The 16,638-nt window shown below is 49.9% G+C and overlaps 1 protein-coding gene across 1 annotated transcript in view; it reads left to right on the top strand.

Annotated features, from left to right (window-relative positions):
- ITPKB (inositol-trisphosphate 3-kinase B) overlaps nt 1-14,789 on the top strand; it is a 64,927-nt gene extending 50,138 nt beyond the window's left edge. Inside the window, exons 3-7 of the mRNA XM_083856842.1 lie at nt 100-313; nt 3,221-3,425; nt 8,344-8,445; nt 9,798-9,869; nt 12,444-14,789. Coding sequence (XP_083712968.1) covers nt 100-313; nt 3,221-3,425; nt 8,344-8,445; nt 9,798-9,869; nt 12,444-12,659 — 809 coding nt within the window. The 3' untranslated portion in view covers nt 12,660-14,789. The remainder of the gene's footprint in view (nt 1-99; nt 314-3,220; nt 3,426-8,343; nt 8,446-9,797; nt 9,870-12,443) is intronic.
- Nucleotides 14,790-16,638: the final 1,849 nt, after the last annotated feature.

Genomic DNA, 16,638 nt, shown 5'->3' with positions numbered 1-16,638 from the left:
TACTTCCAAGGAGTTGGGATGCCCTTCCTGTTTTAGAAGGCACAGCATCATCCCCCCACCATCCAAAGCAAGTGCCACATTGTCCCTTGTCCCCCTCAGGTAGTTTCAAGGCGGCAGCCAATGGCAGGATACTGAAGAAGCACTGTGAATCGGAGCAGCGCTGCCTCGACCGCCTCATGAACGATGTCCTGAAGCCCTATGTCCCTGCCTACCACGGAGATGTGGTCAAGGATGGGGAGCGATACAACCAGATGGAAGATCTGCTGGCTGAGTTTGACTCCCCCTGTGTTATGGACTGCAAAATGGGGGTCAGGTGAGTGGCGTCGGAGATGCTTTCCGAGTTTTAAGATGGGATACTCAAAAATAAATGCATCTGCTAGGTAAACCTGCCTGAAACACACAATTAAGAATACCAAGCTCACCTGTCTTCAGGTAAAGCTCAGCCAATACCATGAAGGAGCCATGGGGAAACCTGGGTGTGGAAAGGATACACCAGACTCCTTCCTTCTCCACTCATTGACCGTCCTGCATGCTGGGAAAGGTTTGGTGTGGCAGAGGGGACAGCACTCTGCTTGAGTTTGGGTACGTGGGAATGGCACAGTAGCTGTTCAGAGACCCTCTCTGCCATGTGAGGACACAGCCAAGGAATAGGGTGTAGGAGATCCTGCCCAGGGTGCCAGAGGGGTGAAATAAAGACGTTTGAAAGGCACAATTTCAGTGAGCGAGAAATTTTCCCTCTGCTCATCCTTTGCTCCAATGCGCACTGGAGGGATAAAATGCGTGTGTTAAGTAAGTAGTTCAGTGCCTTTCATGCAAAGCTCTTGAAATATTTCCTAACAGATGAGCAACATTACCCATGTCCTCCTTGAGAACCATCTCTCCAGATCCACCAGGATCCCAGGCTACTTGGCCAGCAGCAGTTTTTGAATGAGCCGTGCCACAGCTGACAAGGGTGTCCCAGAGCAGATGTAAGCAGGGCTGGTGACCCCAGGTGGCTGCCAGTTTTGGAGCAGCCTCAGACCACCCCTGGGCCCTGGGTGTCCTGCAGGCTGGTGGCAGGAAGGGTTGAGACCCCCCTCGCTGGCAAAGGCGCAGCCCAGACATGGTGGAGACGCTTGCGCTGCTGGAAAAGCTGATGGTGTCTGTGGGAGGGAGGAATCTTTTTTTCCCCTCCCGAGTCCCGATGTGAAACTCGAACTGGCGTGCCGGGCTGTCGGCAGGGAAGAGGCGGGGAATACTTTCCACCGGAGGGGTGGAGGGAAGGGCAGAGGGCCCGGCGCAGCCAAGTGGCCCCGGCTGGCACACACATGCTGCTGTGGGAAGGAAACAGGACTCACTCTCAGAAGAAGAGCTGCTGGACATGCTGCCCTGGTGCTCCTGTGGCTGTCTCTGGGAGGAGGAAAGCCTCCCTTGCACAGCTCACGTGTCAGGTGTTTTATGCACCTGGGATTTTGGAGCTCAGGCAAGGGGGCAGACGTGCCGGGCATCATCATCCTGAAATAAGGTGGTGCTATGAGAGGATCTGGTGAGAGAGGATGAATGAGTTAACGCTGTGGAATAGGGCATCCCCATGGCTGAGCAAATATCTAAACCTCAAGGCTATTAAACCTGTCTTCTGAGCCAGCAGCTTGCTGCCAGGCTGATACGGGTTTGTTTTTTTCATGCCAACCTGGCTTTGGGATGTGGCAGTCTACTCCAGTCACTGCTAAACAAAACTTTGTCTTTCTTAAGCCTTGGTGATGGCATAAGCCTGAGGCAATGGGGAGGACTAAGCTACAGACATTGATGATCTGTCATTCTCATAAGACAAAACTCTAGCTCTCTAAGCAGTTTGAGCAGCACTTCTAGCATGCTGCTGCTTTATTCTGCTGTTTTATTCCATCTGCACCAAAATCATGGGTTTGGTGATCTTGGCCAGAGACTTTCATTGCTTTTACCTGCAGTATTTTTCAAAGTAGCTGATAGCCTGGGGGTGTCTGCCCTAAGCAGAGGCACCAGTTTGCCTTGTGGGACACAGGAACACTGTCCCACATAGTCCACTCCCAGTTTGTTTTGCTTGGTTCTGGAGGTGAACCACACACTTGGTGCTGGGATTTTGGCACAAGGGACATGGGCAGAGGACACTGTCCCTCTAAAGAGCTGGGCTTGGCTAGTGGAGGCATTAAACAGATAGGGTCATTTCTGTGTTGTTTTGCTGGGACATCTCACCCAGCTTGCTGGGTCGTTTGAGGAGGGCCTGGACACTTTCCAGGCTGAGCCAGGCTTGATTTGGGAGCTGTGAGAGGAATCCTGTGGTGGTTTATTATTGCTGGAGGAAGTATTACTTTGTGGATGATGGTTTTATGCATGCCAGAGTGCAGAACTTTTCCACCACTGTGCTCTGGCACAGAGGGGTGCTTCTTGAAGTATGGGTAATACCAAGGTCTTTGCACACTCCTCTGCACCTTCCATCCTCCTTCCTCCATTCCCCCATCCTGGCTGTACCCTGTGGACCTGGGGTGGTAGTAAGCATCTGGCCAAGGTTGTGTTGCTTCCTGTGGTTCATCTTGTAGAGAAAGCTTTTGCTAGGAAGTTCACTTGAAGCAGACCTATACTGGACAAAATCACCATCAGTGGAACAGTCCTGTGTGAAAACACCCCTTTTAGCATCTGGTGAAGTAGAGCCCTCGTGGTGCACAGAGTGAGGGGGTGGAAAAGCACAGGAGGGGCACAGGGGCAGCTTTGGCTGACCCACAAAGGGAGAAGCAGCTAATGCTGAAGGATGGGACACAGTAATGTCCCTCTTGCCTTCAATTCAGCTAACTCCCAGAGCATGTGCACAGGTTCCTGGGCATATTTGAAAGCCATGTTTAGCTCAGGTGGGAGCTCAGGTTTCCTGAACATTGGGGTATGGGCCCCTCAGGACAAGGCATGGCATGAGGAGGCTGCTGGGGTGACAGCTGCAAGGCCATGAACACCTGTGAGAAATCACTTCCCTTGTTATTGCCAGACTGGTTGTGGTTCCTTGATGAACTGAAAAGATACTGTGTGTTGATGATGGAGTGATAATTAAATCAGGATCAATCCAGCCGCAATGAGGCTTGCTCCATTATTTCCTATGCTGCACTACTCCATAGGGATCAGCTGTCCTGGATCAGCCTGATTTCTGGGGCAAGGGCTGTCTGTGGGTATATGGCACCTCATGTGGTGGCCCTGCTCATACACTCCCTCACTCCTGCAGGACATACTTGGAGGAGGAGTTGATAAAGGCCCGGAAGAAGCCGAGCCTGAGGAAGGACATGTACCAGAAGATGATTGAGGTGGACCCTGACGCCCCCACTGAGGAGGAGAATGTGCTGCGGGCAGTGACCAAGCCCCGCTACATGCAGTGGAGGGAGACCATCAGCTCCACTGCCACCCTGGGCTTCAGGATCGAGGGGATAAAGGTGAGTCTGGCCACCTGTGCAGAGCAGGGGGCAGCTTCTGGGAGGGCCCTCTAGCCAAACTCACAGAGGTACACATGCAGCAGGCTGGTGCTGAGAGCAGGTCTGGACATCTCCAGCCCCTGCAGCCAAACCACCACACAGGCACCTCACCCTGGGCACTGCTGCTCTTCTGCAAATGCAGCTGAGCTCAGGGCATCCATGCAAAAGGATGGTTTTAGACATAATCTCATTACATCAGCTGCTTGGTTGATTTCTCCCTCCCTGCAAAATACAAAGTACCATCCTCCAACTTGAAGACTCAAATGAGTTGTTTGCTTTCAATTCTGTTCTGCCACTGGGCTGAGCCATTAATCCAAATCCCGGCTTGAACGTGTGCCAATCTGTGGTTGGAGCTGTGAGCTTAGCCACAGCCAGTAAGGAGGATGTGTTTACAAGCCTGTCCAGGAAGATTCAGCAACTGAGCCCTATGAAATGGGACAAACACACACAGCTGTACTTTCTATCAGCACCTGCATGCTCATGTAACCTGCTGACTGCTCTTGCTCAGAGCAGCGCTCACATTTCTGGAGACACCATCTGGGATGCTTATGTGTCCCCAGTAGATGAGCCAGCCCAGGAGATTTTCTCCAAAGAGGCTTTGCAACGAAAAGGTGTCTGGGATGGCACTTGAACAGAGTTAGGTCTGTAACCACAGAGTATTAGTGATGCTGCTTGCATGAACATTAGCAATGGCCTGTGCCTTTTGATAGCCAGCCAGTGTGAATTAAAGGTAATATCACACTTAGGCCAAGGGTTTCATTGCATACCTGGGCATGGTGTTGGCTTGGCAGCCACAGGGAGCTCTGTCAAGTTATGTTTGCAGTAATTCAGGCTTGAGTAGCTGCTGAGGGCCCAGGCAGTAGCTCAGAGCAGCCACTGCTCTTAGTGGAAACAATGCCTCAATCTGCACGTGTCTCGATTGGAGGAGTTTCTTTCTCGTGATCACAGATTATTTTTCTCCTCTTTGAGTTGGGCAGAATTCTCCTAGAGTGCCTATATGGGTCTCTGTAGCCTAACCTCCTCTCTGAAGACAGAATTAAAAAAAATGAAGCTGTCCCCTGATAAAGCTTTCGCACCAGAATTTGTAGACTTCCCTGTTAGTGTTTCCCTTCACCTCACCAGCAAACAAATGCAGGTATTAGATCATGGGTTTAAAAGGTAAGCAAGAGTGGGTCACTCAGAGCTGCTACTTCTAACCACCCACAGAAGGAAGTTGTCTCTTGCTCTGTGCATGTTGCACCTCCTTCATTCAGCTGTTTCATGGCCAGCAGGATACAGTGCATTTACCTCTAACTCAAACACTCTCAGAAACCCCAGGAGCAGCTCTTGGCTTGAGCCCCTTCAAAAGTTTCCTGGCAAGCAACACAAGGCACCCCTGCCTATCCCATGTCTCTGCCTAGGATGCTGATGGTCATGCTCCCCACAACAGCTTTCTCATGCCTACGTCAGGTCAGTCAGGGTACTTGCCTGCTTGTGCAGCTCTTCCCTGATCTCCCCAGGTCTCCCAAAGACCCTTCCCTGCTGTGGATGCCCATAAGCACACTGTGAGCTGCTCCAGCTTGGGACAGCTCCATGCCTAGTTCCCATTGCTGCTGTTTTGCTTTTTATAAAACTGAAGCTATATAAAAATGGAGGACCAGTTGGGATTAAAGTTCCCATGCACTGCTGTTTCTTCCTGCTTTCTTGGTGTAATCAGAAATATCTCTCTATTTGTAGTCCAACATGATATATCCTTGGCCTCCAGTAGTGCTTCTCAGTCTGTTTAGGGAGGCAGTCATATGTGAAGCACTTGAAATAAAAAAATGTAAAAAAAAAAAAAAGACAACCAAACAAATCATATCCCTAGGGAGGCCAAAAAACCTTGTGGAGGGAAATAATAGCCATAAAGGAGTTATGAGATTTGCACCTCTGTTTAGCCAACCATAAACGAGTTGCTGCCTGATCTGAGCAGTGGATTTTTTTTCAGAGGTGAAGCAGCCCTTTAATTGAAAAATGTTGAGAAGTACTGGCCTCCAGCAGTATTCCTGCTGCTGCTGCTGCTAGGGGGCTGACTAATTTGATCAAGGCTCTAATTACTGTAATTCTCCTTAAATCCCTCAGCTTCTGAGTTATTTTCCCCTAAGCTAAAGCATTAGCAGTTCATGCTGTTTCACAGCTGGCTTTTTTTCCAACAGGGCTGGTCATGCTATGCTGTATCCATGTTCTCCCTATTTCTGGGATTGAGTTTCTGTGTTAGGGAAAGTGCCTTCAGTGCCCTGGCTGTCTTCCTGTTTAATTCTTGCTGTGGATGCTTCCCTGTGAAGAGTAGCAGTGAATCTGCCCTGCCCCTTGCCTATGGATGGAGGCTGCTAGAGGAGAGCATTGGGAAGTGCAAGGGAAAGACAGGATTTGACGGGATCATAGGAAGGAGAGGAGCAGTGGAACCCTTTTGGATAGCAGTCAGGTAAGGCAAACAGGCAGCTCAGGGTTGGGCATGAGGATAGCAATGCTTTCCTGACTGAGCTCTCCCTTTCCCAGGTGGCCTTGAGGATCCAGTTCTTCCTCTTTAAAATGGAAATTTTCCTTTGCAAAAGGAGATAATGACATTCATCTGACTTTCTGGAATAGCTTGAACCTGTTGGAAACAGTAGCTATTTATAAAATTTCCATGCTGAAAGTAACAAAAGTGATCCCTGGTGGCCCAGATGAAACTTGCTGGAGCTCATTTTAAGAAGTGACACTCCTGAGCTGCTGCTCTGGTCTGAGTGTTACTCACCATTGCCTGCAGCCAGGCCACTGTGGGATGGCATTCCCCAGGGCTGGAAGGTTTGCAGGGTCCCAAAACCAGCCCGGAAAGCCTCCACCTAACTTTGCCAAGCCAGGCAGCTCACAAGCCCCATCCAAGGCCAGAGGCAGTGCAGGAGGGAGATCTGGCTGACCCGAGCCCTGTCCCAGTGACGCCAGCACAAGCTGGAATGGCTGGTGGGGCGGAGGTTGTGATAGTCCTTATCAGCCCCCCTCACATTGCTCCTGTGTGGAAGGCAGCCCCCTTGGGGCTCGGACACCTGTGAATGTCATGGCAGTTGTCAGCCTCATGGCAGCAGCCTCTGGCTGGGCAAGGAAACTGCAGGAGGCGGGTAATGCTGGGAGCAGCAACCAGGATAGGCTGTTTGGCTTTCCTGAAGCTGAGATTGCCTTATCTGAAAGGCCATCTGTGATTTTCCTTTATTTTTAGGAGCACTTAGAAGTCCATCTCCTTTCTTGGATGCCTTGTGGAAAGTTGTGCTCTTTATACGTGAAATTAGTGCTGTGGCTCTTCTCCAGATTGATATTGATCATCCCTCTGGGAGAGGGTGGGTTCATTTCTCAGCTGCCACATCAGGGCTCACATGAGGGGCATATAGCAGCAAAGTGCCCTTGCCCTATACATCACACACGTGCCACCAGAACAAGGTCACAGCTGAAAGCAGAGATCCCAGATCTGCATGATCCATCAGCAGCATGGAGTCTTCACTGAAAAGGTTGTCCCTGACCCCTGCCAATACACACTCTGCCAGCCCTGAGCATTGCTTTTGCACCCTGTGGCAGCACAGTGGTCAGGCTGACTCCAGGGTGATTTGAAGCTGGGTGCAGTCATTGCAATTGGTACAAAAAAAGTTTTTCCTGGAGTGTTTCTTTCGTACATTGCTTTTGTTACTACCTCTGTTAATGCTTACACAAAACACAAGCTGGAAGCTGAAGTGTGCTGTGTGATTCATCCCAAACTGCACTTCAGGTGCTGGTTTGGTGGCAGGCTCGCCTTGGCACTTGACCTTCTCCCAAGCTGAACTGGCCACCATGCCCACAGCAAGCTCCCTCTCCAGGGGGATGCACATTGTCCTGTGCTGGGGCACTTCCCTGGATGGGTTTCTAACCTCCAGGGCAGGTGATTTCATTGTGTCTCCTTCCTCCCCCAGCCTCTTCTCTGCTCCTTCATCTTCCCCAGCCCACAGGATGTCTTTTGGCCCCTGTCCCTTTGCTGTATTGTGTGCAAACAAGCTGTCTGGAGCAGTGGGATAGAGCCCTGCAGCAGAGCTGTGAGCAGAAGCAAGTGTGGTTTAAAATAGCCCCTGTATCCAGGAAGTGAGATCTGCCTGTCTGTCCCACAGCCCCTCTGGACAATGAAACGAGTTGATGTAAAAATCAGAGCCCCAGAAAGATCAGGGAAATGAGGAGAGACCTACAAAGCTGCCCAGAGGTTCAGACAGGAGTCTCTGGGCCAGGCCTGAGTGTCGTCCCTGCAGTGGACAAGCCATGCCATCCCCATGGCAGGCCAAGGATGGATGGGCCTCTGGGGAAAAGACACAGAGGCTGCTCACTGCATCTTGCTGCCAGGCTGCTGCCTTGAAGAGTTTGTGGTCCATGGACTGTCAAAGGGCCAGTGAGGTCAGACAGCCATGGGACTTGTTCCTTGCTGTGGTGATCCGTGGGGGATTTCTCACAGAGTGGTTTTGTCCCTGCTCCTAAGATGTGTTTCTATCCATGCTCAGTTTTGTCCCATTGTGATCATGCTCTACTGTCCTCCCCAAGCCAGGGAGACAGTCGCAGGGCTGGGGTCGGTGCCATTCTCAGCCACAGCAGCCATGGGAAGCCATTTGGGCACAATATTGCCGCTTGGCAAGTATTTGATGATGGAGAGTTCTGTTTGCAGTAGAGATCAATGCATTGGTGCTGTGGGATAACTTGAGATGTGCAAGCAGAGACCTGCTGCCTCTGCTCACCCCTGCTCCACAGACAGATCCTTCAGCTGCCAAAAATGCTGGTCACATCCTACTTGGCAGCATGCATGGCTGCAGAAACACTACTCCTGCCCCAACTCCCTTCCTCCCCATGCAACTCACCTCTGCCCCTTCTTTTCAAGAAAGAGGATGGCACTGTGAACCGGGACTTCAAGAAGACACGGACAAAGGAACAAGTCATGGAGGCCTTCAGCGAGTTCACCAGAGGAAACAGGAACGTTTTGGTGAGTGGTGGATGTTGGGGGCACTGCCTAGAGAGGGCATTGCCTGTGGAGTCTGGCCTCAGCTCATCAGGTCCCTGGTCTGCAGGGCTGAAGCCTGAGCAATCTCTCTTAAAAAGCATGAGGAATGTTGAAGAGAAACACCATCCTGGTGCCAGGGGAGCAGTGGAGAGCTGGGAGGGGACTTGGCTGCAGCAGCACTGCTTGACCCAAGTCTGAGTCTGCTGAGATCTCCAGGATTGGCTCCCAAAACCCACTGAGTGGTCACAGCCATGCTCTGTCCCGTCCCTCATCCCTGGGCTGGTGGTCACCCTGAGCCCTCTCTGTACCCCAGTATGAGTGGTGGGGGTTCCCATCCTGGCAGGGCAGGCTGCCTGTGCCTGGTCTCACAGAAGGGTGGTCCTGTGCCAGGCACACTTCACATGGGCAAGCCATAGCTGGCATTTTCCAAGCTTCCCTAAGTTGCCAGGAGAATAAGAGATCTGGCTGTAAACAATTTACACCAACTGTGTCAAATAACCTATTTGACAAAGCACTCCCTTTTTAAGCTGCATTGTATAAAGTCTCCAAATGCAAGGCTCCAGCTGGAGTGGCCTTTGGCACTGTCTCCTTCAAACTGGCATGCTTCCTTTCACAAGAATTATCCAGGGATTATTCCTGGATCTGAAGATGAAGTTGCCTGGCTGCATTTTATCCCCAAAGAATTTGGAGCACTCATCATGTCGTGGCTCTGGGTGAGGCTCCTTGGCCAGTGTATTCTTACACAGCGATCCCCACCTCTCCCCTTGCTGCGTGGGTGCTCCTGTGCTGAATTCTTCTATATAAACCCCAAAATCAGTGGAGCCCCCTGAGAATGTTCAGTGCCTTCCAGCAGTTTTCAGGGATGCTCAGACAGGCTTGTGGGTCTTGACCTGTGTGCTGGCCATTGTGAAAGCGTTTCTGCCTACAGGACCAGCTTTACAAAAGTGCTGATAACGGAGTTGCAGAAGTGTCTTGTGATGTGTGACTGACTGAGTGCTAAAATGACAGATGAAGTGTTGATCTATTAAGAGACTGCAGGGGAGAGGAAAAAGTAGCAGCTGCTGAATTAGGTGTTCCCACCATGGATGCAGCAGGGACACTGCACCAGTTCAGCAAAAGCAAATGCTTTCAGAAAGTTTTGAAAGCCACAGGAGCTCACAGAAACCAAAAGGATAAGTGGATCATAAAAAAGAGGGGACACTCTCCAAAGGGAAAGGTCTGTGGGAGGATGCTGGGTGCAGGGGTGACTTTCCTGTCTGCCCCAATGCAGTGGGTTTTATGTAGGTTTCCTGCAATGCTGATGGCTTGGATTTGGGTTTTTTTTGTAATTCCAGAACAGTTACCTTAACCGGTTGAAGGGTATCCGCGCTACGCTGGAGACATCCCCGTTCTTCAAGTGCCATGAGGTAATGCTGCTGTTTAGATAGATCTGCCTGGAGAGGCAAACTGTTTAATCTCATCTTGTCCAAGGAGAGAAGTCAAAGTCAGGGGCTGTTTTATTCTTATATCTGTATTTTCATACGTGTATTTAATAGTTACATGCAAATATAGATGATAACATACAATGTTTATGCATCTGACGTGGGCTCAAATCTACTGAAAGCCAATGTTCAAACAGATTAAAAGTGATCTAGGAGAAACTTGGGCTGTTTATCACAGGGAAAATTCCCTAGTGTAAAAGCACAGGAGTTTTTTCAGGAGAAATGTCTGTTTGAATGCATGTCAGGTATCATTTGGCTGACAGTTGCTCCACATGATCAAACAAGGCTTCAACACAGCCATAAATTGCAAACACGCCTTTCCTGAGCTGGTTGGGGCACCACAGTACGAACTCTTCCTTCCGAAGGAATTTCATGTGGAAATGAGTGTCCATGACACCAACATTATCTACAGTGAAGATTCAGTGCTGATGAGAAAACAAGGAGGGAACATTACCTTTTTTAGCCATTTCAGGAACTGAAATGCTCCACAATTTAATGCAATAATTTTGCTATTGCATCTGCTTAACAAAACATGAGAGCGCGTGTTCTTGTAACGTGTGGTGTAGGAACAAAAGAGCCTCATAGGAACCTTTGACTCCCAGGGCTCAGGAGCCAGAGCTCCAAGAGCCCACTGTCCCTCATCCAGATCCACATGAGCCATCTCAGCCCCAGTCACACACACGGAGGATCCTGCCAGGAGCCAAAGGCAGATGGGGCCGTGCCTCCTGGTGGCAGCGCCTGGAAGGCAGTTGGAAGGCAAATGTCAAAACTGAGGGTTTCAGGGCAGTTCAACACAGGAAACAAAATTCTCCCTGAAACCGAGTGCCAGGGTTTCATTTGAAAACACAGAAACAAAGCAGCCTTTCAAAGAGGGTTTGAAAGGAGTTTCCACTCCTTAAAAATTAAAAAGCAGCAGCTTTGACTTTCCATCCCGCTTCGAGATGAAGCACAGCAGAAGGTCTGCCAAGCTCTGTGTCCCTCCATGGGGCCCTTGCTGAGCAGGGCTCCTCCAAGGAGCTTCAGGGGAATCGGGCAGTCCAGGACACGCAAATGAAGAATGTCAGCAAAAGGCTTTTCCTTAAAATTAGAATGCTCTGTCCTGGCCAAGAAAGGACTATAAGAGGTTAGCAGGAGGAGAGCTAAAGATAAGCATTTCTCGGAAATAATACGTATCTCTGGACCTTGGACGTTTTCCCAACACACTGGAGGAAAAAGTCTCCTGAAAAATGTAAATTCATAACAGCTTTTGCAAACACTGCATGCATCCTGTTCAAAACCCTTGTCTAAAGCCAAACCTCAGGCTAAGCTCTGCTGATAGCGTGGATGTGGGCATCCCCAGTAACATTTAGTGCTGCTGTTCTGGAGGGCTGACACCAGCTGGATTCTCTTCCATGTACCTACACATCATGAGGGGCACTCAGTGCTCTGCATCACCTCTGCTACAGCCCTTGCACTCTGGTCACCTATTTGTGACACAAGGCAAATGAGTTCATAATTCACCAATTCACGCACATCAGAGAGAACTTGGAAAACAGTTTTTATTTGGGACAGCTCTGAAATGCATCCATTGGTGCTTTTCTGTAAAAGGCCCTACTAAAATCTTCTGACTGGAGGAGGAGATTAAGCAGAAGAGCATGATGGTGACTGGCTTGATACTGATACATGTTTCCTAAGCACTGGGAAGCCACAGCAGAGCTGCTGCTGTTTGTCAGCCTGGCTGGAAATTTGAGCCAGGATGAGTCAGGATGCTGAGCTGCTGATCATCTCTCTGCTTTGTGTGCGTTGACCATTGGGCTTGTGAGGGTGTCATCCCACTACGACAGGCCTTGATACTTCTGCTGTCAGAGCCCAAATGCACCTGTTGGCTCCCCTATGTTTGCCCAGGCCACTACTTGCTGCAGGATTTTCCAAAAGGCCAATCAGGATATGAAAGCCCTCCAAAGCAGATGCAGCCAAGTGAACTCAGAGAATAGGAAATTTATGAGCATGCAGCTCCAGAGTGCTGTGAGTGCCAGGAGGTTATTCTAGGGGCAGTCTGGGTGTAATTGGATGGTGGTTGAGGCAGGAGACAGCAGGTTGCTAGTTACTTGTACTTGAAGTACCCATCTCTGCAGTGGTGTCTTCAAAGAGTGCAAAGAGCACAGGCTGATCACAAAGAACCAGCCTTGAAAAAATCCCCATCAGGAGGCTGAGACAATCTCATTTCTTGCTAAGGGACCTTAGCTCATTTTCCAAAATTACATCTTTATCTTTCATGCCCATGTTTTTCTAATCCTCTCCTTCTGCCAAGACCTGGGATTTGTATGAGTAAATCAGCTTGTCCAAATGCCCCATTTGCATGTGCAAATAAAACTAGCAGCACCTAGAGCTTGCTTTTCCTCATGCAAAATTGCAGCAGTATGTCTTGGAAATGCAGCTTGAGATAAGGTGTCTGAAAGCCCCAAAGAGGGCTGAAAATGGGCAACAGGAGCACCACTAACTGGTCTCACCTCTCCACAGGTAATTGGGAGCTCTCTCCTCTTCATTCATGACAAGCAGGAACAAGCCAAAGTCTGGATGATTGACTTTGGGAAAACCACCCCCCTGCCAGAGGGACAAGTTCTCCAGCACAACGTGCCCTGGGTGGAAGGGAACAGAGAGGATGGCTACCTCTGGGGGCTGGACAACCTCATTCAGATCCTGACGGAGTTGTCCCAGAGAGAAGAGTTGCATTAAAGCTGCGCATCCGACTCTGCCACTACCCCCAACCTGCCCCCGACTGACTCTTCTGAACTGCACTACAAGACACTTTCCAGCCCTCGCCCTCCCCATTTGAAAGCTATACTCTCCCTATTTAATGTGTTTTTGTTGTGGGGTTTTTTAGGTTGTCTTGGTTGTTCCCCCCCCCCCACCCCCCCTTGTAAATAGAGAGCTAACCTGCCAGAACAAAAGCTGAACTTGAAACCTTGGCTTTGCAGAGTCAGCGGGAGCTGGCAGCTGGAGCAGCCTGGAGTGGGTTGCTTAGGCAAGGGCATGCTTCGCCTATCGTGTTTTTGTCTCTTGCTCAGCCTGATGTTAAGAGGGCTGGCAGAAGAAGGAGCCTCTTCCTGCTTCGGGATTGTCCTGAAAACACTCAGTGACCGTGCCCAGGACCCTCTGGCAGTCAGAGAGTGTGAGCGAGGTGTGGAGATGGTGAAGGACACTGTAGTGGGAGCCCTTTACTTGTCTCTTCCAGCACCTATCAGCCCAGGGAGCTGGCTGTGCCAAGTCCTTCAGAGCTGCTAGAAGGGCAGATTTGGGGTTTCATTTGTGTTCAAGATGCCTTGTAGAAGTTGCTTAGTTATTTTTGAGTGGGAGTGGAGGGCGAGGTTTTCCATTCTGCTGCAGAGCCATGTAGTCAGGCACAGGTATTTGCCATGGCCAGGTGCTTCCCACCCCACGTCCCCCATGCTGGGTGCCCTGGTGAGCAACTTTTGGGCTCCTCTCTAGAGCCCCAGCTCCCCTGCTAGGAACTGCTTCCAGCCTACCTTAGCTGGGGTCTCCATACCTCCCTAGCTGGGAAAAATAGCTTATAAAGGACTACTATGAGACCTAAAGTAGCCATCCAGGTTGATCAGTCTTTTTGTCAGCAGCTGAGCACATATGTAGTGCCACCAATGCTCACACCTAGCCCAGGGCAACCCTCCCGCCTGGAACATCTCCATGATTTCCATCTGCATCAGGTGAGGGGTTACAGCAGCAAGGCAGCTCCCAGGCTGGACACCCTTGGCAAAGCAGAGCTGGGGTCAGGCATCCCCATGCCTTCCCCTTTTTCCAGAGAGCCGCCTGTGGCTGCACTGCCACATGTGACAGCCCCGGTGCTCCCACTCCTGTGAAAACACCCAGTTCCCTATTTAGGGCGGAGGCTATTTTTTAACTTCCTGGAACATTCGAATGGAGCGGCAGCGGGGCTGGAGCGCTAAAGGTCACCCGTGGAGAGGCTGGCGGGGAGGGGAGGCCGGCAGCCTTCCCGACAGGAACGTGCAGTGCAGGAGCTTGGCAGCCACCAATCCCTCACCTGCTCCATCCATCCCCACACCCACTGTCCCATCTCACTCCCCAGGAGCAGGGCTCCAGAGCCCCTCTGCCACAGTTTGATGGGTCCAGCACCCTTGATGGGGGAGACCTCCCTTGCAGCAATAAGGAGGAGGAGTAGGCCACCAAGCCATCTGCAGCCGAGCCTCTTTCCCAAGGACTGAAGTTTCCTAAGGTTCTTCTCAGTTCATATCTCACCAGACAGGTGTCTTTTGTTCATCAGATGCCATTGTAAATGGTTGCACTGTTTTAGCTCCTTGCTAGGCTTTCTAGAATAGCCCATGTGGAAGTGCCTTACTAGACTTCGGCTCTGTTCCATTAGTGTCATGGAAAAGGTTGGGGTTTTTTTTAAGTTATATTTATTTTCATCCCATTTTAATTGCACAAAACACTAAAATTTAATGCATGGAATATTTTTTTTAACTGTGTTTTTAGTTTTTAAGCCATGCCTTTTCCAGCTTTGGAGAAAGGGTATGAACAGATATGCATAGCTATGTACCACTTACTGCTGTACTTTAGCTTCATGCTGCTCTTATATATGTACGTTATTTTTTAAGCCTGTTTATAAACCAGATTCCTCGCTTCGTGGCTTCGGAAGAAGCAGATTGTTGCTCTCAGATGTCTTATGCTTTCCTGGAGGCTGGAACTGTTGCTGTGAGGGATTTTCCCTGCTCCCACCACACCTCTCGGTCATTGGGTAATACAGAAAAAAAATCCAAACCAGTCTGGAACACCAACGCACAGTGCCTGTAAAAGAGTCCTGTAACATTGCAAATAAAGGCATATGGGAAGCATTCCTCTGGTGTGCAGTCAGTGTCTGCCCTGTGCAGCTTGTGGCAGCCTTGGAACAGCCTTTCATGTCCATGACTGGGGGGGAATCAGGCTCCAGCAGTGCTGCATAAAAGCAAGAGTAGGGAAGGACCTTGCGCTAGGAACAGATCCCAACAAACAGGAACTGGCCCTGCAGGGAGCAGGGCAGGGAGAGAGCAGAAGTGGAGCTGTGGGAGGCCCAGGCTCAGTGAGAGCTACCCCCCCAGAGATGCCTGAATTTCTCCATCCACCTTCTGCAGGGAAGGCAACTGAAGGCAGCTCAAATTTTTTAAAATTTTTTTTGCTCCCACTGAATGGTTTCTGAGTGCCACCCTGTGATTTCTGCACTGGAGAATACCAAAGCACCCAGGAAAATCAGAGCTACTTGGCACAGCCAAACACTCCCCCTGCTCCTCTCCCTCTCAGCTGCACTGTGGGCAGGGCCAGAGGGAGCACTTTGGACCAAAATTGAAACGAATTTGAAACAATCTCCCAGATTGTTTCTGCAATGAAGGAAGACTCGGTTGTAGAGCCTGAAGGCAGTTCCATTCCCTCCTGGGTGGCTGTGCAAGCACATGACAGCAGGAGCTGTTCTGGCACAGAGGGGCAGGTGGGCTGATTTATACAAGCCAGATTTAGTGCCCAGACCCTCAGGACCAGCCTGGCCTGGGGACCAGACCTGGCTTACCACAGGTCCTCTAAAACAAACTGCAGGAGAAGCCCTGCAGTGTGCAATGTGAAGAGTAAAAGCCTCTTGGTCGGAGGCAGAGCTGGCAGACACTGGATGTGAGGCTGCTGCCTGTGCACCAGCGGTCTCTCCTGGGCTGTGGGGAAGCAAACACATTTCCTGTCTGCCTGCTCAGCTTACTCCAGCTGAACTGACAGCCCCTATTTTACTTATAGGTCCAGGGTTTTGTGTCTCTCTGGTATGTAACTCCTCTTCCTACCTTCAGAGGAAAACAAAAACCTCCAAACCTTACCCAACTGCACCCTGAAATGCAAAAACAGAGGGTGAAGAACTCTGTTCTGCAAAAACTTCTCTTGAGAGTCAAGGAAACACCATGACATTGTGGTGGAGAGTGTGCAGAAAAATTCACAATGCCAGAGGCTTATGTCCAGAAGGGAGGCAGAGGAGTTCTGTAACTTTATTTGAATAAAGAGAAAGGTCATGGGGCATTTCCCCTGGGGTCTCTCAAATTATTAGAGGATACAGCCTTCTTTTTATCCTGATTTCCTGGCCACAACACCTTCTTCCTTTCCCCATTGGCTGAGGTATTTGGAAGGTACAGACTTCGCAGTATGTCTACTTCATGTCTCCCTATAATATGCACATCCCCCCTTTTTTTGTATATAACAAAACAATATTCATAATTCCATTCAATCTTTGTTCTTCTTCTCTAAGTTCAGGGATTTAACATGGCCTTGGCTGAGGAGCAGTCTGTGTCAGTTGGTAATATTTTCTAAAACTGATAATTTCTCCCATTACTTCTCTACCTACAAGTCCCTGGCCCTATCTACAAGCAGACTCTCATGGTTTGTAAAGATACATTCATCTTACTGCTTTCAGGAGGAAAAGGGAGTAAGTCAGGGAAAAAAACCCTTGTGTCTGAGTGCTGGCATCTGCTGACCCTAAGGTTTATGCAGAGGGTTAGGAAGGGTCAGACCCCATTGGCACAGCAAGAGTCTGGCTTGGCCCCCCAACTTGGCTTTACCCCCAAAGCAAAGCCCAAAGCTGCCTGCCACCTTATGCATTAATAAACTAAAGGATTCATAAACTCAATACAGAGTTTATGAGGCCAGGGCTTACATTAATGCAACAAATAAAACTTTA

Source organism: Zosterops lateralis, assembly GCF_965231275.1.
Source record: "Zosterops lateralis genome assembly, chromosome: 3".
In the NCBI taxonomy this organism is placed as follows: Eukaryota; Metazoa; Chordata; class Aves; order Passeriformes; family Zosteropidae; genus Zosterops; species Zosterops lateralis.
This window is presented reverse-complemented; position numbering and strand designations above follow the sequence as displayed.